At 35.1% G+C, this 24099-nt stretch overlaps 1 protein-coding gene across 1 annotated transcript; it reads left to right on the top strand.

The window, feature by feature from the left end:
- The first annotated feature begins 7633 nt into the window (after window positions 1-7633).
- On the top strand, window positions 7634-8113 carry LOC129033142 (cytochrome b-c1 complex subunit 7-like). Its single transcript, XM_054481205.2, has one exon. The coding sequence runs from the start codon at window positions 7644-7646 to the stop codon at window positions 7977-7979; it is 336 nt and encodes a 111-aa protein (XP_054337180.1). The 5' UTR covers window positions 7634-7643; the 3' UTR covers window positions 7980-8113.
- Window positions 8114-24099: the final 15986 nt, after the last annotated feature.

Genomic DNA, 24099 nt, shown 5'->3' on the forward strand with positions numbered 1-24099 from the left:
CTACCTACCAGACTTCTTGAATGCAGGTTCTGTGCCATTCATCTTTGTATCTCTGTTCTCTAACAAAGTATCTGGCACCTGACAGTCACTCAGGAAATGTGTGCTGAATTAATACCTGAGTAGATATGAAGTCAGAATGCTTGATTATGTATTGTCTTATTTGTTCTCCACTGTGTCACAAATTGATGAGCTCCTCACTAGGTCTCTTTCACCATCCCCACTCTATTGGGCTGTGATAGGTGCTGTATGTTCAGTTGGTGTGAAGAGACATTAGGCAATTGTTTATTATGACAGGTACACCTACCACTCTGTTTAAAATGACTCACTAAACATTTTCTCTTTTTTCAATAACTGGTATGTATCCCTGATTTAAGGGCATTTTTGAAATGTTTCTGTTTTCTGGGAACACTCATAGTTTCTGGGAACACAGGGAACACTCGAAATATTCATATAAAACATCAGCTCAATTTGGCATCATCTATTAAGAGACTTACAGATGTGAATAATTTGATTTAGCAATTCCTCTTATAGGAATTTATTCTAAGGAAACAAAGGCTAATACTGCATAAAAACATGTTCATTGCTACAGTATTTATTATAGCAAAAAAAAAAAACAAAACCTAAATGTTCTTCAATCAGGAAATGGTTTACAAATTATAGTACAGGGGATGATTATCCAGTCAGTACAATCATGATTTTAAAGATTATATTATGACATAGGGAAATGTATAAATACAATATTAAATAGAAAATCGGAGCACAATCACACATTTGACTTGTAGCCAATTTTGTGAAATGTCTACATTAAAAGATTGGAAGGAAATACAAATATTTCATGCTATCCAAACTCATATCAGTTTCTGAATTCAGATAATAAGAATTTGGACAGTTAGAAATACCTGCATATTAAAAGAGTTAAAAAGTACCCGTCTCTGAATGCAGGAAAGGGAGATTACTTTTATTTTCTTCTAATTTTGCAAATTATGCACATTTGCTAAATTAAAATACACTAAATGCACTGCTAAATTAAAAGGTACTTTTCCTTCTTTGCTGTCAAGTGATTAGAGGAAAACATGAACAAAAGATAACTAAGTAGTTAAGTAACCTACAATGACCCAACCACATGTATCATTTAGAGTCTTCTCTTTTCTTGGGCCACACAAGTCATCCAACTCTAAGAACTGTCCATGTTCCCTTCTTGAAAATCTTTGAATCTGTCTGCTTCTTCTCACTGCCACCACTGCTATGCTAGCTCAGTTCACCACCACCTTTTTCCTGGACTTGTCTTCATGCTTTCAGCCTTCCTGGCCACTGCCCCTTTGGTTCACATAGGAAGCAGAGTTATCATCCTGAAGTGTAAATCTCACAAAGCAAAACCTTCACAGGCTTCCCGTTCCACTGTTTAGTGGTTAACTCTTTAACATGGTTCATGAGTGCCTCACCTTCTGGGGTCTGATTACTTCTTCAGCCTTATATCTTCTACTTCCTTTTCATACATGGATACTCTTGCACCAGAACCCCTAGAATATGCCAGGTCCTCCCTCACCTCTTGCTGAGTTTCTATGTCTACAATGCATCTACAGCGCTTTTTCTTTCTCCCCTTACCTCTGTGCCTAACAATAGCTGACATCTGGTTGTCCTATGGGCCTTAGTGTGGATACTTTCTCCAGGAACCTTTCCTTGACTGCCTAGTCTGTGTAATACTTCCTGCTCCCACAGCATCCTATTATAGGCACTCATGCATATTATGATATCGTAAAGTATGCTGTGATAATATATGATGTGGAATATATGGTAATAGCATTTTATCATAACTGTTTTTTTCTTGATATGTTTGTTATTTGTTTACATTTTATTTGTTTGGTTTTTTTTTTTGGTCTCTCAATGCCCAGTGCACTGCCTGATTTCTAGTAGAGGCTTGATCATATCATAGAATGATTGCATGGACAAATGAAAGAGGCATCTCAAATACAAATACAAATGACTAGTCCCTGGGTTAGCACAAATAGAGAACAGCCACTGTTCCACCATTAGCACAGAGACACAGCCCCTATTTCACTGTCAATATGGAGGATAAGCACACTGGTTTATACAAACCATACTATATAACCTATAAATCAGAGGATTATTTAAGAAATGAAATAAATAAGGCCGGGCGCAGTGGCTCACGCTTGTAATCCCAGCACTTTGAGAGGCCAAGGAGGGTGGATCGCCTGAGGTCGGGAGTTTGAGACCAGCCTGACCAACATGGAGAAACCCCATCTCTACTAAAAATACAAAATTAACCAGGTGTGGTGGTGCATGCCTGTAAACCCAGCTACTCAGGAGGCTGAGGCAGGAGAATCACTTGAACCCGGGAGGCAGAGGTTGCGGTGAGCCGAGATTGTGCCATTGCATTCCAGCCTGGGTAACAAGAGCAAAACTCCACTTCAAAAAAAAAAAAAAAAATGAAAAGAAATATGAAATAAATAAATAAATGTTAGTTAATAAAATAGTTTCTAACAGTCTTTAAAAATACCACTCATTGTTTTAAATTCAACTGAGTGCCCTTATTTTATGTATACCAGAATTTGAAGTCATCCATCTTTTCTTTTTTTCCTTTGATTTCCTTAATTTTCGTTCATTGTCTTTTCATTGTAGGAGGCATAGTATTTCACTGCTATCCTCAAAAGGACATTCTACAAAACAAATGGCCTTTTTTGTGTGTTGTGGAAAAAGGAGGTATAGGCAAAGTGAATTTGGATTGTGTGGCTTACTATTTCCTGGCTGAGAAAAATTTGTTAAATTTTTTTGAAGCCTGAATTATCAAACCTGTTTGATCTTGAAGCCCAAGTAAAATACTACAGAAAATTCCGATATATGGGTACAGGATTGGATTCAAGGTCAGGAGACCAGGCTCCGCTCTTGACTACGCCATCCTCCACAAGTCACATTAGTTCCTGAGCCTCAGTTTCCTGATTTGTAGAATAAGAAAGTTAAACTAATGTCAAAGATTTCTTTAGACCTAAAATTCTATTCTGTATCAAATCGTATGTTGATCTACTCTGCATGAGAGATATTTAAGAAAAATATATATGTCAAAGATTATTTAATGTAATCATGGAGAAACAAATTTTATTACACTCACATTCTGCATTTTAATTTTATATCATCATCTAGATCTCCAGATAGATGTTGAGACATCTGAAACCTATTTGATCCTCATTCATGAAAATAAAAAATAGTTAATTTAGCCCTCCATGCAATGCTCCTCTTAACTGCATAGTGCCATTTTTTTCTTTTCCTTTCTGATAAGTAACTGAAATAAAACTAATGGATATACAAGTACGAAGATATCATAAGGTTAGGACCTCTGAGTCTAACAAACAAAAAGCCGATTCTGCGTCTGCAGCATGCTGTAGACACATCTGGCTTACTTTAGCTCACAATGGAGTAATATGAATTGTGCTAAAAAGCACTATTTGTGCAAATGCAAATAATATTCCATCTGCTCAGGATTTTTTTTTCCTTATATAGCTTTTGTTCCAGTGTGGTAAAAGCCTGTTTCTTTACCCTGAAGTGCTCCTGCTGATGAAGAGTGAAGTACATGACAATGAACTAAAATCCATTATCAAACAAATACAGTGAGCTTTTCAGCAAGTCATCACGGGGAATGTTGCCTTTTTCTCTGGCATTAAGTTGAAAGCAATTTGTGCTCATGCAAATAAGACAAAGTGGTAGGTTAAAAAAATTGTGTGTGTGTATATATATCTATATATATAGAGATATATATATATTCCATACACTGTAGTTTGCTTTGTAAATCTAACATTTTTATCTCTTTTAGTGGGGGAGGGAAGCAGTGAAATAGTTTGGCAGCCTTCTTTAGATTTCCTTATGGTTTGAGTCATGTTAAATTCTTCAACAGAAGAATTTAGCTCTGCCTTATATTGTCTTGAATAACTTAACTTGGGATTTGGGAGAACTGCTTTCCCAGTTCCTGAGAGAACCTAGGGCAAGTTAGAAGAAAACTTAACTCCTATGCTGCTGAAGGAAAACCGTAAGTTTCAAGAGATCCAATTTCAGGATTTGCTGGTGGTGACAGGCAAAAGGCAAATCATCCAAGTTCAATCTAAAGGTATACATTTCTGTGTGCTCATATATTCCACTCTGTGTCCTGGACCTTAATCTGAGGGCTTTGTGATAATTATACACCTTCTAAAATTAATAGGCCATTTCTCTAGTTTTAGGAGGAGATAGAAATGAGGGACAATTATATGACTATTACACAAGATGTTGATAAGCCAACTCCAGAGAACACCAGTGTTTGGGAAAATGTATTCCATCTTCTTTTCAGTCCACTTGGTCTTCAGCTTTGTCCTTTGATTTAGTTCCTTGCCCCCTTTGTCCTAAGATCTATGATTTCTATTTGGACAAAACAGAGAAAAAAAGCAAAAGAACTTGATCCTTTCTTCCTAAGATCAGGGAAGAAGTGGGGCAGAAGATTATAAGCTTGTATGAGCATGAAAACACACTTTTATTTTACACAAAAATTGAAAGCTCATTTTAAAGCATTTTTGGCTGTTTTATTTATGCCTGATGATTTTATTCAATACTAGTTGGATTTTAAATAATCTAACTAATGTTTTCCTCTTCATGAAATTTAAAGATTATTCTTTTATGAAACAGTAGTTTTGGAGTTTAGCTTTTTAAAAATTTTTGCAGTTTATATATTTCAGACATTATGCATTTTTCTTTTCAGTTCAGCTTTATAATGCCATTTTCAATAAGCATTTATTTGTAGGTTTGAAATATAATAGAGCACATACACTTTTATTCTGTTTAAATTTTTTTTCAAGTTTCTACATACAGCATTGATGAAGCACATATAGAGAGGTTAAGAGACAACGAAGTATTAGATGTAAAAGCACTTCAATTATTAGGGTGAAAGATGTTATAGGGATTTAAAGTATTAATTCTATTAACACATATAATATATAATTCTGGAAGAAATACTTGACTGAAAATGAACAGTATTTTCTCTCTGAGTACATAGTAAACATCAACAGCTAATTTTATTATAGCTTATTTTCTATGATATATATTAAACTACCTTTCACAGTTCAAGTAAAACCTGAAATTAAGCACTTAAGTACACAATTATCTCACATCAACAGTTTTGCTGTTAAGCTATCTGCAGATATTAACATCATTCCCCAAAGCATTCTATTTAACAGCTAAAACTGTGATCTAAGTGAATTAATAATTTAGACTATAGCAGTTATCTTTACATAGTGTCTATAATTATATTTACAATCTTGCAGTGTATTTTAGAGCTACTCAGAATTGTGAAGCGATAAAATAATATTTGCCCTAATAAGACCATTTTTATCAAAGGTGATTTCCTTTTATGTTAAGACAAGATAACTTTTCACTCTTCCTGACTTCAAAGGGAAACACATTATTTCAAATATATTTTAAATTTTTACCATAAAACCCTTAGACATGAAACCATTAATATGTGGTTGGTGAGGAAAATGTCTTATTCCACTCACAATAAAGTCTGAATTTAATTAGACCCTGAAAAGTAAAGGATTTATATTCAAATCCTGGCCAACATTAATTACAGAGTTCTTAACATTGTAGCATGCCCTTTACTAAGTTTCGAGAATATGCCCCATGCTAAATAAAAAAGGCGATTCACTTCTGGGGACAACGGACTGGTTATTTTTAAATGTTATATGTATTGATATGTGATATATCATTGTAATGTCATCTCCCAAAACCCAAAGTGGCTAGGTAGAATTCCTTGTCCATTCCAGTGTTCTTTTTCCACATGGATAGGGAGCCAAAGGCCTGCCCCGAATCTTGAACATTTTTTCAGCTTATTCAGTAGGAAGATGATTCTCTTTGCCACTCTTTTTATAGTCTCTCCTCAATCTTAGTTAAATGAAGAGTTTATTTACATACAGCTGTGACTGCTACTGCCACTGCCAAAAAGGAGCATTCCTGGGCCCATTTCATGGACAGTAGAAATGGGACCTAAGAGTGGCTGAGGATGAAAATACACAGGTGCAAGCCAGGTCCTCCCGAGGCCTATTGTGAGACCCTTTGCAATCTCTTCTTACTTAATACATGAAGATTTGCTCCTTTATCAATCAGTCAAGCAATCAATAGTTTTTTTATTAAGCATTCATTTTCATATCAGGAGTTCTACGAACTGTATCCCAAGGCAGCATGCTGAAGGGCAAAAAGCCCTGGGCTAGATTTAGCATTCCCACCCAGTCCTGCCAATGATAAGCCATCTATGTGACCTGGTCAGTCTCTTAACCAGCCTTAAGGTGGCTCAGTTTTCTTACCTGTAAAACAGTTATAACAACTTCCCCATTTGCCTTTGGCATTGTTCTGAGAATTAAATAAGTTATGGAGAAAATGCTCTGGAAATTCTGAAATACTAAGCAGACAAAAACTAGTAGTGGTATTGGACTTCATTCTGTAAGATCAATACATTTCTGTAACTACCCAAAGAAAAAGTCTTAGTAATTTCTAAATTGCAAAAAAGAAAAGAAATCTATTGTAAAAGATGCTTTAAATATCAAGTGAACACTGTCAACTCTAATTTTAGCAAATACTCAAGTAATTTGAAAGTTACTTTGGGACAAACAATAAATACATTTGATTTTGTTTACTATTTCATTCATTTACCTCTTACTTTATTTTAGCCAAAAATGTAGGCAGTTGCCTTGAGTTTCAAGGAGTAAAACAGAAACAATTCTTAGTCAATCAGTATTCTGTAAATTTGGTTTTAGACTGAAAGAATTATAAAAATTTGATAACGTACCATTTGTGTTTCACTGTGGGACTCCTTCCTGGTATTTCTTAGGATGTTTTCGTGTTTTTCAAAATCCCATATTCTAAGAAAAAAAATGAGAAACCGGGAAGACAGGAAATGTGTTACAATTATCCTGCATGAGTTAAGACTTCACAATCAACATAGGCACATGACAGGTTTGAAGGGATCCACTGAAAAGAAGTCAAAAGCAAGAGCTGGAAGCACTGCATGCCTGAATAACAGTTTGCCCATTCTGAAGCTTGGGTCTCTAGCCTCCTCACCAATCTCAAAGCCAAAAAGAAAAGTTAAGTAGTTGAAATGTATATTATAATACCCAGACAGTAAAATTTACACACTTTTCTCCTAGGAGAGACTTTATATCAGTAATCAAAACCCATCTACTTCCTAATGGACATTTCTAATTTGTTCCAAGGTCAAAAATGATTAGAAGCAGCAGATCAGGAAAGGAGAGAAGGGTTGTAGAAGGATATTTCCTACAAACAGACTTTGGTATTTTAATAAGAAATGTCAATATAGAAGAAAAAGAAAACGGAGAAATACCACAAAAAATAAAGCAAGAACTCAAAAAAGGCAGGTATGTAGAGGCATTTAAGGATGTGGTAAATGGTCTTATATACCTCAGAGCTCTTTATAATTACCTGCTGAAGACTCTTGAAAATGTCTGCATTGTTAGTAAACAAAAGATTGTCACTCATACTGGAAAATTTTTCAATGAGAATTATTGAAATACATATTAAAGGGTTGTCAAGAGCTTAGTCCTTAGGAAGCAAAAGTTTACCTTTAAAAATACAGCTCACGGTTTCTGGTCAAAATGGCTGGCAAGCGGGCTGTTTCAGCATCAGGCAAGTGGCTGGATGGTATTCGAAAATGGTATTACAATGCTGCAGGATTCAATAAACTGGGGTTAATGCGAGATGATACAATATACGAGGATGAAGATGTAAAAGAAGCCATAAGAAGGCTTCCTGAGAACCTTTATAATGACAGGATGTTTCGCATTAAGAGGGCACTGGACCTGTCCTTGAAGCATCAGATCTTGCCTAAAGAGCAGTGGACCAAATATGAAGAGGAAAATTTCTATCTTGAACCGTATCTGAAAGAGGTTATTCGGGAAAGAAAAGAAAGAGAAGAATGGGCAAAGAAGTAATCATGTAGTTGAAGTCTGTGGATGCAGCTGTTATGAAGATGGTTAAACTTGAAACAAACAATTTTAAGAATTATTTGGTCTATTGATGTTTTACTTTAAATAAATGTCTATTGTAATGGCAAAAAAAAAAAAAATACAGCTCACTTGTCAAGAATTCAAAGTACCAGACACAACGGTATTTTTACCTTAATTTTCAAACCAGCTGAACTCTACAAATAAATATTATTGGCTCTCTGCTGATGTGGAAAGTATTTAAGATAATACTGTATGTGGTTTTGTTACACTGTGATAAATTTCTAGTTCTATCTCCTAACTAGCAGAAGTGATCATTGGTTTAACATTGCTCTTCCTCAATTTCCATGCTAGCACCGACTACTCTTGTTTCATGCTTGTGACTATTATTGCAAGGTTTGTAATCAATACTGTGGTTGAGATAACGAGACCCACTGCGTTCATAACAGTTTATCAACTGGAATAGTTTACTGCTTAGAATTTGTTTTTCAGTTGTTTTGACATACTGTCTCATGATGGCAGTTTCTGAAAAAAAATAGATTTGTATATAGGCTTTGTTAATTTTTTTTGTGGCAATTCACAACTTATATCTAATTAATGGATTCCACTGTGGGTGCTCACAAGCCAAGAGAGTGTAAGGCAATTCATTGACAGGTGAGAAGAAATTATGAATTTATATTTATTTTTATTTTTGTATTAGAAATAAAATATATTAATATTTAATAAATGGTTGACATTGGCATCCAAAATTGTTCAGCCTTTCATAAAACGTTTATCAGTTTGCCTGAAGGATGTGTACGATTATAGCAAGGCAAAGGGTTGACAGGAAAGCTCTAATTTATCTACAAGCTTTTAGCATATTGTGGTCTATTGTGGTGTATGTCTGTGGATAAATGTACATATAGATATTACTTTAAAGAACAGAATCTTTACAATACCTAGAGTTAGATTGAAAGTGACTACAGAAATCCTGGTATATTGGGAGGCGGAGGTTGCAATGAGCCAAGATTGCGCTATTGCACTCCAGCCTGGGCGACAGAACAAGACTCCATCTCAAAAAAAAAAAAAAAAAAAAAATTCCTAGTATGTTACAGATGCTTGCTAGTAGTCTCTCCAAAAAGTACTTAGAAGAGTATTTGAGCTTAAAGATGAGTTGTGGCTTTTTTTAAAACAACTGTTCTAAATTTGTTGACTTTTACTGAGATGATAAATATTTGGCATTGGGTATTACCCAGCAGACATTTTTATAAAATAAATAAATTTAATGACGATAATGATGATGTTAGTGAGGGGAAAGGAGTTTTCTGTAACAAGTAAATAAACAAAATTATTTTTTAAATAATTACTTCATTTTTATCCCTTATTTCCTTTGTAATTTTGTGAATTTTATAACATAAATAATGTACATTACATATATTATATACTCTATTTTATATGTATATATTTGTAGAGTAATGCTTCTAATAAATAAATGTATTGAAGCTGCATGCTCAAACACTTTTGACTAACTGAGATGTGAGATCAACTAACTCATGCATAATGGCAGCAACATTTTTGTACCTAAAGAAATCTTATTGATAACAATTGGCATGTTCCTGGTGATAGTCTATAGCACTCTAGAATCATGCTTTTATTTGTTTACCACACTAGACTTGGAAGACTTAATATGTATCAGTCACGATGTTTTCAATTGCAAGTAACGGTAATCAGCCAGAGGTAATTTGGGCTTCAGACAAAGGGATATCAGAGTACTAGGCGCCACTTCATGTTATTTTCTTAGCTTCTCTCTTCTCTTTGAGTCAGCTTTAGTCTTTGGTCCCCGGGCTGACTTGCCTCATTATCTCAAGATAGTTGCCAACAGTAGCCAGGGCAACAGGATTCCTTGTTCATGTTTGAGGACAGTGTGTGTGTGTGTGTGTGTGTGTGTGTGTGTGTGTGTCAGAGAGAGAGAAAGATGGAGAAATACTACTCCTGCCAACCTTATTAGACACAGGAAGCTTCTTTCCCAGAGGGCCTAAGCAAGACTCTTCTCAAGTTTTATTGGCCCAAATTGGTTTAGACAGGACCTTATCTAAACCAACTTCTGTTAAGTGTGATAAGACTATCATAATCTGCCACTAAAGAGTCAAGGTGGAACCACTATTGAGAATTCAATGATAATGTTCACTAGATAATATTCTCCCCATCTCACAGATTCTTTCCATTTTACTTACCCCAAACCGAATTACTTACCTAAGACTACTTAGCAAATGAGTCATTGACATGAATGAAATACTTGTCATCATCATGTTTATTATTCACTATTATTATTACCAAAATACTAACAAAATAACTGAGATTTGTATTATATAAAAGAGCATGATATTAGGGGGATAATACCTACAGATAAATAAACCAAAACTGTCAAAATCTAAGTCGGAAAGCATCATAAATCAATGAGACATCTAATACAAGGGGTTGGAAAAAGTGCTCAACTGCGTACATGTAAAAATAAAACTAACAGCCTACCTCTTCCTAAATTCAAAAATAAATTTCAAGTGGTTTGTGTAAATGTAAACATTGAAACTGTAACATTTAGAATTAATTTTTTTTTTTTTTTGATGGAGTCTCGCTCTGTCAGCAGGCTGGAGTGCAGTGGCACGATCTCAGCTCTTGGCTCACTGCAATCTCTGCCTCCTGGGTTCAAGCGATTCCCCTGCCTCAGCTTCCTGAGTAGCTGGGACTACAGGCACACGCCACCATGCCCAGCTAATTTTTTGTATTTTTAGTAGAGACGGGGTTTCACCATGTTGGCCAGGATGGTCTTGATCTCTAGACCTCATGATCTGCCCGCCTCAGCCTCCCAAAATGCTGGGATTATAGGTGTGAGCCACCACACCTGGCCAGAATTAATTTTAAGCAATAATTTTCTGCTCTCTAGGAGTGAAATATTTGGAGGTGACATTTATAAAAGCACTAAAATTTATAATATTAAAAATAAAAAAGGACTTGTTTTCACTATAAAAACATAAAAATGTTCTGAGTGGATGTCTGCTGATGGAGGAGGACAGAAGTCAGGCCAATCACACCATAATTGTTGAGTAATGGCATAGTCGAAAGTGGGCAAATTTTTCTATAAAGGACCAGATAATAAATATTTTAGGCTTTGCAGGCCATATACTCTCTGTTGTGACTATTCAGCTCTGCCCTTGTTATTTAAAAGCAACCATAGACAACAAGTAAATAAGCAAGTATGACTTTGTTCCAATAAAACTTCATTCATTAAAAAATAAATAAATCAAATAAAAAGATAAAAATGCCAAAAGTTTAAAACATCATAATATCAAAAGGCCAACAATAAGTGTAAAATAATAAAGGCTTTGTATTTTAATGTGTAAATAGTCCTCATAAACCAATAACAAAAAGATAAACACACCAATAGATAAAGGAAAAAAGGATAAGATGATTTACCAAAAAAGACATTTTAATTCCAATAAATGTAGAAGAAAAAAGTTCAAATTCACTAGCAATAAAAAAAAGTCCTAGTAAAAACAAATACATCTTTCATTTTTTAAACAAATTTAGTCAAAACAAATGAAATAGCTTGTTTCATTTATAATGTACAGTGCTAATGAGGCTTACATTGAAACTGGTACTCATACACTTTTGGTAGAAATTAACATGTTCAATTATTAAATTTACAAAAGTTTTGAGAAATAATGTGATCAACTTACAAAAGAAGGATTTGAGAAGAATATTCTCACAGTTTGCTTGTGAGAGTATACAGTGCTACAACTCTTCTAGAGTTTGTCATTGAATTATAAATAACTTTAAAAATGTTTGTATTTGTTGACCACTATCTAATCTAAGAAGATAACAAGAAATACACATAAAAACTTTCATTAATTAATCTATATAGTAGCCTTAAATTAAAAACAACCTAAGCATCTAAAAATAGTAAATGGTTTGATAAATTACTGTAAGGTCACTCAATTGGCTATTTTGCAGCCATTAAAAATTATGCTTCAATAATAAAAATATTATATAAAATAGCAGTATAATAATTTAAATACAAAATATAAATAGTATTTAAAAATAGTTAAGTCATGGTAAAGCACTATTACAGTGAAATATATATCAAATCTTAGAAAATACAATATGACATCAACTTTGAATATCTGAGTAGAAAAAAAAAGCTGAGAAAACAGCACATTTAAATGCCTTTGAAATAAAAGAAAAATTTAAAATTTTTAATATATATTGTTCTACATTTCTTAAATATTCTACAATGAAAATATCAAGAATTTTTTGTTTAGAAGGTATTAAAATGTGTCATATGTTCAAAGTCCCAGTTCACTTTTGAGAAATAAGCCCATCTCTAACGTTATTCATGGATGTACGTATTGAAGAATTATGTATGGAGATCATACCAATATACTAAAAAACACATAAGATCTAAAGTACAACAACAAAAAATGGTTTTACATACCTCTAGTTGACTAAACAGTTACATGTGGAAATCATAGCAATAATTTTACAAAAAATATGTAAGATCTGAAGCACACACAAAAAAGTAGTCTTACAAACCTTCAGTTGATTAAGTGCACCTAATGTTTATTGAGTACCTACATATTAATAAGTCAATTATTTTTACCCATGTTTTACTCAATCTTCCCAACAAACTGAGTAAAGTATTGTCATCTCATCTTTCTAAATGAATAAATTGATGCTCAAGTGAAGTTACATATCTAGCCAACATAGAGTAGCTAGGTAATGCCATTGCCAAATTTCAAATCTAGGTCTGTTAGATTCAAGAGTTTATAACTTTCTACAACTATATGCATGCTGCCTCTGAGGCAATTCACAAAGACACAACTGATCAATTAAATGAGGAATTAATTAAAAGTAAACCGTCTGAGGCCAGGAGCGGTGGCTCACGCCTGTAATCCCACCACTTTGGGAGGCTGAGGCGGGCGGATCACGAGGTCAGGGGATCAAGACCATTCTGGCTAATATGGTGAAACCCCGTCTCTACTAAAAATACAAAAAATTAGCCGGGCGTGGTGGCGGGTGCCTGTAGTCTCAGCTACTCGGGAGGCTGAGGCAGGAGAATGGCTTGAACCCAGGAGGTGGAGGTTGCAGTGAGCCGAGATCGTGCCATTGCACTCCAGCCTGAGTGACAGAGCAAGACTCCATTAAAAAAAAAAAAAAAAAAAAAAAAAGTAAACCGTCTGGAAAAAAAAAAATCAAACTAAAGTTTTGAGGAATAGCATGTGATTAATTTATTTGCAAAACTTTATTTTGTCTGAAGTATCCTGATAATTTGATTTATTTTCTAGTTTTAGTTTAGATTTGTTTCTTCCTATTCCAGAATGCTTAGAACTTATAGGAAGTTGTGACTACACAATGTCAATCACACTAATAAATTATCTCAAGGAATGGATGTCTCACTCTTCATGCAAGAGCTAGACTATATGCAGACTTCTGGGGAATAATGACACTTTGATTATTTGTCTTCTATGGGATTTCTTAATGGCTCAAATCACCATTGCCAAGGTCAAAACAAGACATCCAGGAAGTTTCAGTTAGTTAAGTATCTTATAAACAGAGGATTAACATATCATGGTCCAAACAGCTGACTGATCTCAAACTCTGTAGTCTGTCTTTTGGGAACATTTGACAAAGCTCAATTGCTGGTGAATTTCAACTTGCAAATTTCAGAAGAGATTTAAAAGCATCCTAAGACTATATAATTACACACTGAAAATTTTAGAATTTATAATGCTGGACACATAAATAGTAGTTTTCATTTGGTGTTAAGGAATAAACATTTTGTCATTAAACTTTACCAGAAGAAGAGATGACACTATTTGAAAATTGCTATGGATAGATCTGAAAATGATATTTTACTCTATCTTATAGAAGCATCATTTTCAGAATCATTTATATGCCTTTTGAGTTGTGCTGCTAGGTTTTATTTGCTTGATATTATTTTTGAGTGTCAGTTTTAAAACACTGTAAGCATATTTATTACCTTTGTTTGAAAGATTTCTCCCCAAAAATGAAGGGAAATTGCTAGTCTGGATTCAGAGCAGAGATGAGAAAAAGGTATGTATCTCCCTTCCCCATCCCACTATGCTTTCCCTAGACCCATCCACTCTTACCCCACACATACACCACAAATACTCATTTGTCATTTTATTCACATCAATAACTTATACTATCAAGATGCTCTTTTTAAAACTCCATTTAGTTGTGGACTAAGCTTATATCAGAACACTATGAAGAAGAACCTTAACAGAAAATAAGCTTAGTTTATTTTTTGGAATTAGTTTAAAATGCTCTTTGAGTACTGTAGGTATCCTCCCTGGCACAGGATGCAATTGTCTTAAAAAGTGACCTCTTTATACTGAAATTTTATGAAATGCTTTGGAAGCTGTCCTTATCTTTTTCAGTCAGAACTATAATTAGGATTTATTTTCAACATAGTATTTTGATAGCTTTTTTAACACCATGGCACTGAAAGTGTAGAGCTTCCTCAATAATATTTATTCAGCCTTTGAAGACACAGTCACCTGATACATCCTAAGAAACTTTTGATCATAGCTGAACAAAGTGAAATAATTAACAGGAATTAATTTTAAGTGATTGGGAATTCCACTTAATTGAGAATCTTAAGTGATTTCCAAAACCCTCTGGAAATAAAAACTTTTCACCTGTCCTTAAACCAAGAGATCAAGTATTCATTGACCAATAAAGACTCTCCTCACCATCAGCTAGAAAACACCCTTTGAAATCCAATTAACTCTTTCATGCTGACAATGTTCATTTTCTATTTTATCAGAAAGTTAAATTTGCCATTCTATACTCCAATAAAAGTTAAGTTGTTTTGATCTGATAATTGTAAGATGTACTGTATGTATCTTAATTTATAAGTTTTAAATGCTAAAGCTCAAGGCTGCTCAGATATAACAGGAGTGCTGGAAATGAGGTACAAAATGCTGGAATTCAAATTAACCAATAAATATATTTGAATATATATCAGCAGGACTCTAGAGGATTCCATTAATGTTGAAAAATAGAAAGGATTTAGGTTAATTTGGTAAGAAGGCAGGTCAGAACGTTTACAACAGTGGTATAGAATTGTATAGAGATGCAAAATTTTTCAAGAGAGCAGAATTTTTTCAAAAACGCTGACTCTAGCTGTCACAGCCCTGCCTTGGCTAAATCCAGTGGAGAGATAGGAGGACTTTCTAATTTGCTTTCCCTCTATTTTAATAATAGCTGTGCATAAGTAATTTATGAAAGGCCAACCAGGCAGTGGGCAACAGAAAATTAAACTCATTTTATCTGAAAGCAGGTGGATTTCTATATATCATTAGCATGCATAGAATTCTCACAATGTTATTTCTCATACTGATGGAATGTAACCAAATAATATATGAGTTTTTTGCTTATGCACGAGTGAAATTTTTAGATAAAAGTGCCAGCCCCAATGGCAATTTTCTGCAAAACGAAAACTAATTCTGTGAAGCTTCTTATTACTGGAAAGACTCATTTGGCTTGCATTAGAGACTGACATAAGTGACTTTAGGATTTTACTAACAGATTAGAAGAGATGTGCCACATACTGTAATATCATTAGAGAATGTAACAGCACTGGCATGCTTTGGGGGCACTTATTAAGGGTACCGGCACAAGTAAATTGTTTTCCTTTTTGACACAAGCTTTTGAATTTCTTCCCTCTGATTAGAATGCTTTATTTTTATGGTTGCTTTTTATGATATTTAAAACAGCTTTTATTTTATACACCCTGAAATTGCACACAAATTATGTTTTGCATGATTCAGCTCAGTGTTACTAAATGCATTATCTATGCCTTATTTCGTGAATATCACCTAGGCAGAGGGTAGGTATGTATTAAGAAAACAGCTTACACAATACTAAAGTCAGAATTCTTCTAACAGAATATTATCCTAACTTACAGCAAAGGCTAATCTTCATGACTCTGAGGAATTTTTGCTATTAGTACCTTTCACTCAATGTTTGTGTGAGTTCTACCATCAACTTCTAACAAAATCTTAGAATTAGATCATTAGAAATGGTTACTATAATATGAATACTTCTATTCTGTTTAACTACCATTCTAAAATTCATTCAAGTATATTAAATATTATAGTTCTTTTTATTCTGATGAATCTTCCCTTATCAAAAATTATGGATCAAGCAAAATATTTTTGCTAAGGTAGGCAAAAATGTGAAGTGGGGATGGAAATGCTTATCACCTTATGAAAGAAGCTAAGGGAAAGGCTGGAAGTATAGGGGAGATGATTTTATGCTCAATATTTTTCCTTTTCTGAGTTATCTTTTACTGATATAAGTTTTTACCTTTTCTTGGGCATAGAGAAGGTTGGGTTCTTTTCCCCCTCCTTTTATACTTCATCATTAGAAAAGAAAATTAATGAGAAAATGAACACATACGGTTACCTAGAGCCACAGAAATGCATTTTGGGAAGTGTTATTCAGTGTCCTAATCTATACAGTGGTAAGGTTTACAGCCTGTGAGGCCAAACAGATGGGCAACTGAATCCCAGCTCTGCCATTTGACTAACCGCCTAATTTTAGGCAAACGACTTACCATCTTTTAGTTTTTATTTCCTCACCTATAAAACGGGATTATGATAACTCTGACCTCGAAGGCTCTCTGTGAAGATCTCATGCAACTGAATCATTCTGCTCTTCATATTCTATCACCATAATAGAAGGGGAGGCACCTGAAAACAAAGGGTAGCCTAATGGGCCATTTACCACTCATTGTGGTAAATGTTTCAGATTTCTATAGTAAGAACTCAAGAACCCAAAATTGTGTTAGTTAAGAAATAGAATGTGAAAATAATCCATAAGGCAATGCTCCTTGAAATATCATGATCTAAAGACTCTTCAATCTAGCAGTGACTGAAGTCAGTCATCTCTGTGTTCAAAAGTCATCTCTTCTGAGGACTTGGCTGGTCACAGACACCTGTGTGCTCCTAATTCTATTTTTATTAGCACACTTATAACACTACTTTGGTATTATTTACTCAAATATCCTCATGTCTTGCACTCTTTGAAGGCAGGCACTTTGTCTTTTCAACTCTAATTCTAGCAGCTGGAACAATGCCTGATACATAGAAGTCACTAAAATACATGTCTATGAGCTTTCCATGAATTTACATTTTTCCATGAATTTATGTTTGAGATCTGAAAAAAAATTAGTACAAAATAGAAAAAAAACTTTTAAAATGAATGTATTTAATTAAATTTCCATAAACTGCTCCATTCATGTCTTATTACCTATGAAATTTAATATTCATAAAAATTCATTACATTAAAAATGTAAGGTGTATTTTCACATCACAAAAATTTCTGAGGATGCACAATAATTACCAAGAAATTATAATCAATCTTAAAATAAGCTACACATAACCAAATAATTTTGGATATAAAAGGATTAAAATCCTTTCAAATTATTTTTACAGTAAAAAATCTATATATAATTAATATGGAATATTGGTGCATTTTGATGTGGTATGATGTGGGGTAGGGCCTGTAAAAGTGGGAGTGCCCAGGCCCTCAGAGGTCTTCAACAGCCTGATAACAGTGGGCCAGAATTTAAACAGGCTGGCTCAAGCATAGTGAGACTAATCAAGAAAAGCTTCTTAGTGGAGGTTTCCTTGATCTTCACTATAAAGGTGGAGAGAGAGAGATGGTTTGGAGAAGGGGAGTTAGGCTTCGCCAGAACTAATCTCATAAGTAGCAAAGTAAGAGACTGAGAATATTTTCCAAGATGCTAGACAAGACCCCTTGACTCATTGCACCTTCATCCCCTCACCTGAGAAACTTTTCCACTATGCTTTTTGAGACCTAAAATTCTACCCAAAAGAATAATTTTATCTAAAACTTATGTCAGCTAGTATACGTAGATGTGGCTGAGAGATACAACTCTTAAAACAATATATTTGATTTAGACAATAGTGTGAGTTTAACATTTTCTTTCTTGTGGTTAGATTTGATTAAAAAAAAAGAATACATTTAGTGCAGGTGGGCACTAAATGACCAAGTAGGGGTACACTTGGAGAGGAGTGGTAAGCCAAAATATCAGAGACAAAAAATGCCAGTGGTCTACTGTAGACTGCACTTGAGACAGCTCACATTCATGGTCAAAACCCAAGATTATCACAAATTGTACTGAACCAGCTTTTGTAGAAATGTGAGTTGTGGGAACCACTGAGGGCTTGTGAGTTTTGGAGCAACCTGGTCAAAAAATGAGGATGGAGAATAACCTGAGGCTGAAAAAGAAAGAGAGAAATATGTGTAACAAATGGCAGCAGCCACCACATTCTTACTGAGCCACTACAAGAGGGAAAAAAACGGATTCATTCTATACAGACGCTAAAGACAGGATAGTTCACCTTAGCATTGCTATTGCTAGTTGTTTTATATATTTAACTTACAGAGTTTAATCATATGTCCCAACTAATAGATGAACAAAAATTGTCTCTAGGAGAAACAGCAATGTTTAATGGCCACTCTGAAATATCATGCATGTATAACCTCTAAGGTTAGCAATATCTATGATCTTTATCCAATATCTGGGAAAACATCCTTTTAAGTCACCATATTTTTAAAAGAAACTTAATTCAAGTTAGCAAATAGAATATACACAACAATGCCAGGAGACTGGCAGATCAAAAGTGGTAGGAGTATTTGTAATTCTTATCCGTCTCAGAAACTCAGAGGTGGCATGGAAAGACTCAGTCCTATCATTAGAGTTGAGTAAACCAGAATTTCATAGCAAGTCTTTGAGCCCATAACCATATTTCTTATTATATCTAAATTTATTCTTACTTTAAAAATGGAAATCTATGCAGTAGTTGAGAGAAGAGTAGTTCTTTTCACTTCATTGTTTTATATTATGTTTATCTGTCCTGTGCTTTCCATGGGTAAAACAGTTAGTATCCAAGATAGTATCAGAGGGTGCCCCCATTATTCCTACAACATTAAATTTCCTAATTCCTTTTCCCTGTTCTCATCATAAAATATTAAATCTCATATCCTGTAATATTCAGACAATTTCAGCTCAAACTGAGCAAAGAATTATTATGCAAGAGTTTGTCTCTATCCTCTAATTTGGGGAGGAGTCTAAATATTGATCTTCAAAAGACCTTTGGGAATGTTATGAAAATGGGTTACCATTTATTTTAGGAGGGCTCATTAAGGGTCTTATTTAAAATAAATAATCTCATCCTTTCAAAATCAGGGAATGAAAAAAATGTATATTTTTCTCAAAGTATGAATGCCACAAGGGTTTCTCACATTTATTCATTGCTTATAGATAAAAACAACTTAAGCTGATTTTTCTTGTATATAGAGTAAGTGTAAAATGTTCCACCAAAATAGGTAATGACATTTTTGTGTCCACAAATGTGCATGTAAGTCCAATTATGTATTTGTTGTCATTTAAACATCACTACCATTATTGAAACAGAAGTGCCAGTACTAATTCTTGCTGTCACGTTTTCCAAAAATGAAAATAAGGCTTTTAAGCAAAATGCTAAGGTTTTCAATGTGAATTATTCATTCTTTGCATGGCCTTAGCAGAACACTCTCAGCAAAATAGCTAAACAAAAGCCTACCAGGGTTCTGGTTTCTAATCTGGTTAAGAAATACATTATAGGATTTTTCTTTTAACTTCACAGTTAATGGAAAAGTTTTCCTTTCCTGAAACTCAGCAAAGAGTTCAAGAAGCCTTCTCTAACTACCACAGACTCCATCTAATTGAAGTACCATGAACAGACCTTGAAAACAGTGGCATTAGTCACACAGCTAAACAAACTACCTTTGATGGTACCAGCCAACCAATCAGAACCATTCCCCAGATGATCTTTGTGGGAATAGCAATCCATTAATAATAACTGAAGTAATGATCTTTCATGCCACCTTTCTTTCATGTAGGACCACTCCACTGGTAATCTCTTAGGGGAACTATTAGCTACTTCAGTGTCCTTCAGAGAGGGCACTCTGCCTGTTCCAACATTTATTTCCACTGTAACTATTTTTTCTCTCCCACAGAAGTGCCTTTTAGAAATTAAAATAATTCTCACTGTGACTCTAGCAGGTAGACAGGGGTAAAGAAAAGAAGAAATGAGTGGCAGAATAAATGAATTAAGAAGGAAAACACCTTCCCCCCCACACGTAGCTCTGAATTTCAAAGTTATCAAAGATAAGTAATGCACTTAATTATTTTATCCCATAGTGGTTCATCATCACTATTCTTTGTCATTAAGGAAACTAAATCTATGTGTATCTAAATGGTTCATACTAAATATAAATAAAGTTTTACAGAATTTTTTTACCCCTGATCTTAATAGATATGAATATATGCTAGAAGAGTGAGGGAAGGAGAGAATAAAAATCTGAGGTAGTCCAAGCTGTACCCCCAGCTTCCTACAATACTGAGCTCCAAGTTGGGGTCTATGTATCATTTGATTTATCATGTTTAGTGCCTTGTCCTGCATAGGTACTCAATAAATGTTTCATGAATAAAATTTCTCCCATGAAGGGCGAATCAGGCAGAAATCAGCCATACTGCTGAATCTTCTACATTCTGCACATAAGCTGCCTTTGTCATTTTCAACATCAGCATGAACATAGCTATTACTTTATTTTGATTCTATGCTTCACGTTCTCAACCTTCATTCTCTTACAGGGTCTCGTTATATTTTCCAAAGTATAGTTAGATCAACTACCGCAAACTCTTAGCAATGGAGGTGATAATTTGGTAAACATTTTCCATTAGCTAAACTGTACAGAATCCCTCATATAGTGAAATCTTTATCCCACTAGTATGGTTTGACTCTGTGTCCCCACCCAAATCTCATCTTGAATTGTAATCCCCGTGCGCTGAACATGGGGCCTGATGGGAGGTGATTGAATCATGGTGGTGGACTTCCCCCTCGCTGTTCTCATGATAGTGAGTGAGTTCTCATGAGACCTGGTTGTTTAAAAGTGTGTAGCACTTCCCTCCTCTCTCTCTCTCTCTCTCCTGTCACCATGTGAACATGTACTTCCTTCCTCTTCACCTTCCACCATGATTATAAGTTTCCTGAGGCCTCCCAGCCATGCTTCCTGTATAGCCTATGGAACGGTAAGTCAATTAAACCTCTTTTCTTCATAAATTACCCAGTCTCAGGTAGTTCTTTATAGCAGTATAAGAACAGATTAATAAATCCACCCTTACCCCCAAATCTGTTGACTTAAAATAAACTGGTTGATTAAAAAAAAAGAAACCTTCTCCAGCTTATAAAATATTTTAGCAGTTCCAAACTTTTCACATCACTAGCACATCTAACATGGTAAATAACCAAAAGATATTAAGAAAGTATCAGTGATTCATATTTTTATTCATTAAATGTATCCATATGCAAACCCTGGATTGGGTAGTTGGTTTGTGCAATAGGATGAAAATTTGAGATAGTAACAAGACTTCTTCCTTTCAAGAATCTGATTTTACCTTGTGATTCTTCTCACTTGGTCAGAACTATACATTATTTCAGGAAAGGAGGAAAATACCTAAAAGAATGCTGAATACAAACACATTTAGTCTTGTTTCCTGATTGCCATAACAGGTTCTTACAACTCATTTTATAAAACATATTTATAATGAAAATTCTCAAACAAATACAAAAGCAGAAAAACTAATATAATTAGTTCCTATATATGTAGCACCCCATTTAACCATTAACTCAAAGCCAATCCTGATTTATCTATACCTAGCTAACACTCCCCTTCTGTCGTGAAGTTTTAAAAGCAAATCCCAGACATCATATCATTTCACCCACAAATATTCAGCATATTTCTCCAAAAGACAAAGGGTTTTTGGACTCCCTTTTTCTAATCAATCTTTTTGTTGTACACAATGTATTAATTGGAAGAGGTTCATCTTTTAAATATGATCACAATATTCTTATCACACTTAAACATTAAACAATACCTTAATATCATCAAATATGTAGGGAGTCACATTTCTCCGATGGCCTCATAATGAAACACAGAGCTTTTTATCTATAAAATCTGAGATTAAAGAATTTCAAAAATCTAATCTTAAGGATTCAGGACATAGAATTTACCCATTAAAAAGTAATTAGGCCAGTGCAGTGGCTCATGCCTGTAATCCTAGCATCTGAGAGGCCAAGGCAGGAGGATCACTTGAGCCCAGGAGCCAGGAGTTTGAGACCAGCCAAGGCAATAAGCAAGACCCTGTCTAAAAAGAAGAAGAAGAAGAAAAAAACCACAAACTACTACAAATGAGTAAATAAGTAAGTTGGAAAGAGGAGAGGAGAGGAGACATAACATCTCATTCCAGAGACTAAAGAGAGATTGTCATTCCAGAGGCTAAAGAGAGATTGTCCAGACTAGAGAAAGTAAAAGGGCGGAGGAAGAAAGCAATCATGTTAGATGTTTAAAATGGATTGGAGAATGAGTTCTCCCCCCAGCTCTTGATGCCAAGTTCCCAAAATCCTTGATGAGTATATTGGTCTGCTTAGGCTGCCCTAACAAAATACTAGACTGCTTAAGCAACAGAAATTTATTTTCTCATAATTCTTGAGGCTGGGAAGTCTAAGATCAAGGTGCAGGTTGATTCAGGTTTTGGTGAGTTCTCTCTCCCTGCTTTGCAGACAGCTGCCTTTTCACTATGTCCTCATACAGAGAAGAGAGAGTGAATGAACTCTCTGCTGCCTCTTCTAAGAACGTAACACTATCTGGCCGGACACAGTGGCTCACACCTGTAATCCCAGCACTCTGGGAGGCCAAGGTGGGTGGATCACCTGAGGTCAGCAGTTCGAGACCAGTCTGGCCAACAGGGCGAAACCCTGTCTCTACTAAAAATACAAACAAACAAAAAAAAAGTTAGCCGGGCGTGGTGGCGGGAGCCTGTAATCCCAGCTACTTGGAAGGCTCAGGCAGGAGAGTCGCTTGAACCTGCGAGACGGAGGTTGCGGTGAGTTGAGATTGTGCCATTGCACTCCAGCCTGGGCAACAAGAGCAAAACTCCAACTCAAAAAAAATAATAATAATAAAATAAAATAAAAACACTATCAGATCAAGACCCCATCCTTATGATTTCATTTAGCCTTAATTACTTCCTTATTCCAAATAAAGCCATACTAGCGTTTAGGGGTTCAGATTATGAATTTAGGAGTATGGGAGGGACACACACATTCAGTCCAAAATCATGGTGAGGGCCAAGTAAATTCAGGATTTAGATGCAAACTTGAATTAACTAGGAGTTTAATTTCTGCCTCTTGGTGGCATGAGAACTAGAGATAGATACTAATTTAGCCCTTAGAAAAATAAAGTGTTTTGACCCACCTGATTAGTAGACTGTAAAATTCATTCTTTTTTTTTTTTTGAGACGGAATCCACTCTGTCACCCAGGCTGGAGTGCAATGGTGCGATCTTGGATCACTGCAACCTCCATCTCCCAGGTTAAAGCTATTCTCGTGCCTCAGCCTCCCAAGTAGCTGGGATTACAGGTGCGTGCCACCACACCTGGCTAATTTTTATATTTTTAGTAGAGATGGGGTTTCACTATGTTGGCCAGGCTGGTCTTGAACTCCTGACCTCAAGTGATCTGCCCACCTCGGCCTCCCAAAGTCCTGGGATTATAGGTGTGAGCCACTATACCCATGCCTGGCCATCTGTCAATTTATTCTTAATCCACTTGATGATTTGGTGACCTGCCCTGCATGGCTGGCCAGACTCTTGGAAGACATAAAATAATATCCAGTCACATCTCTCTTCTGGAAAAGATGTGTTCGTAACTGGTCCACCCAAATATAAGAACTATTACCTCTGAAAATTGTTTCTTTGGGCCCCACAAAAGAGAAAATTTCCAAATTCTCATTCCTGGAATTATTAGGTTTCCTGGTTTCAAGTTCCATATAATGCCACAATAACGGAAAAATGACAATAATAACACAGCCTTCTTGACAGGTCTAAGACACTGTTCTAGGCACTTTAGATGGGCTACCTCATTTCATTTTCATAAAAGTCCTTTAAGTAGCTGCTGTTATTCCCAATTTATAGA

The sequence above is a fragment of the Pongo pygmaeus genome, chromosome 2 (assembly GCF_028885625.2).
Source record: "Pongo pygmaeus isolate AG05252 chromosome 2, NHGRI_mPonPyg2-v2.0_pri, whole genome shotgun sequence".
Lineage (NCBI taxonomy): Eukaryota > Metazoa > Chordata > Mammalia > Primates > Hominidae > Pongo > Pongo pygmaeus.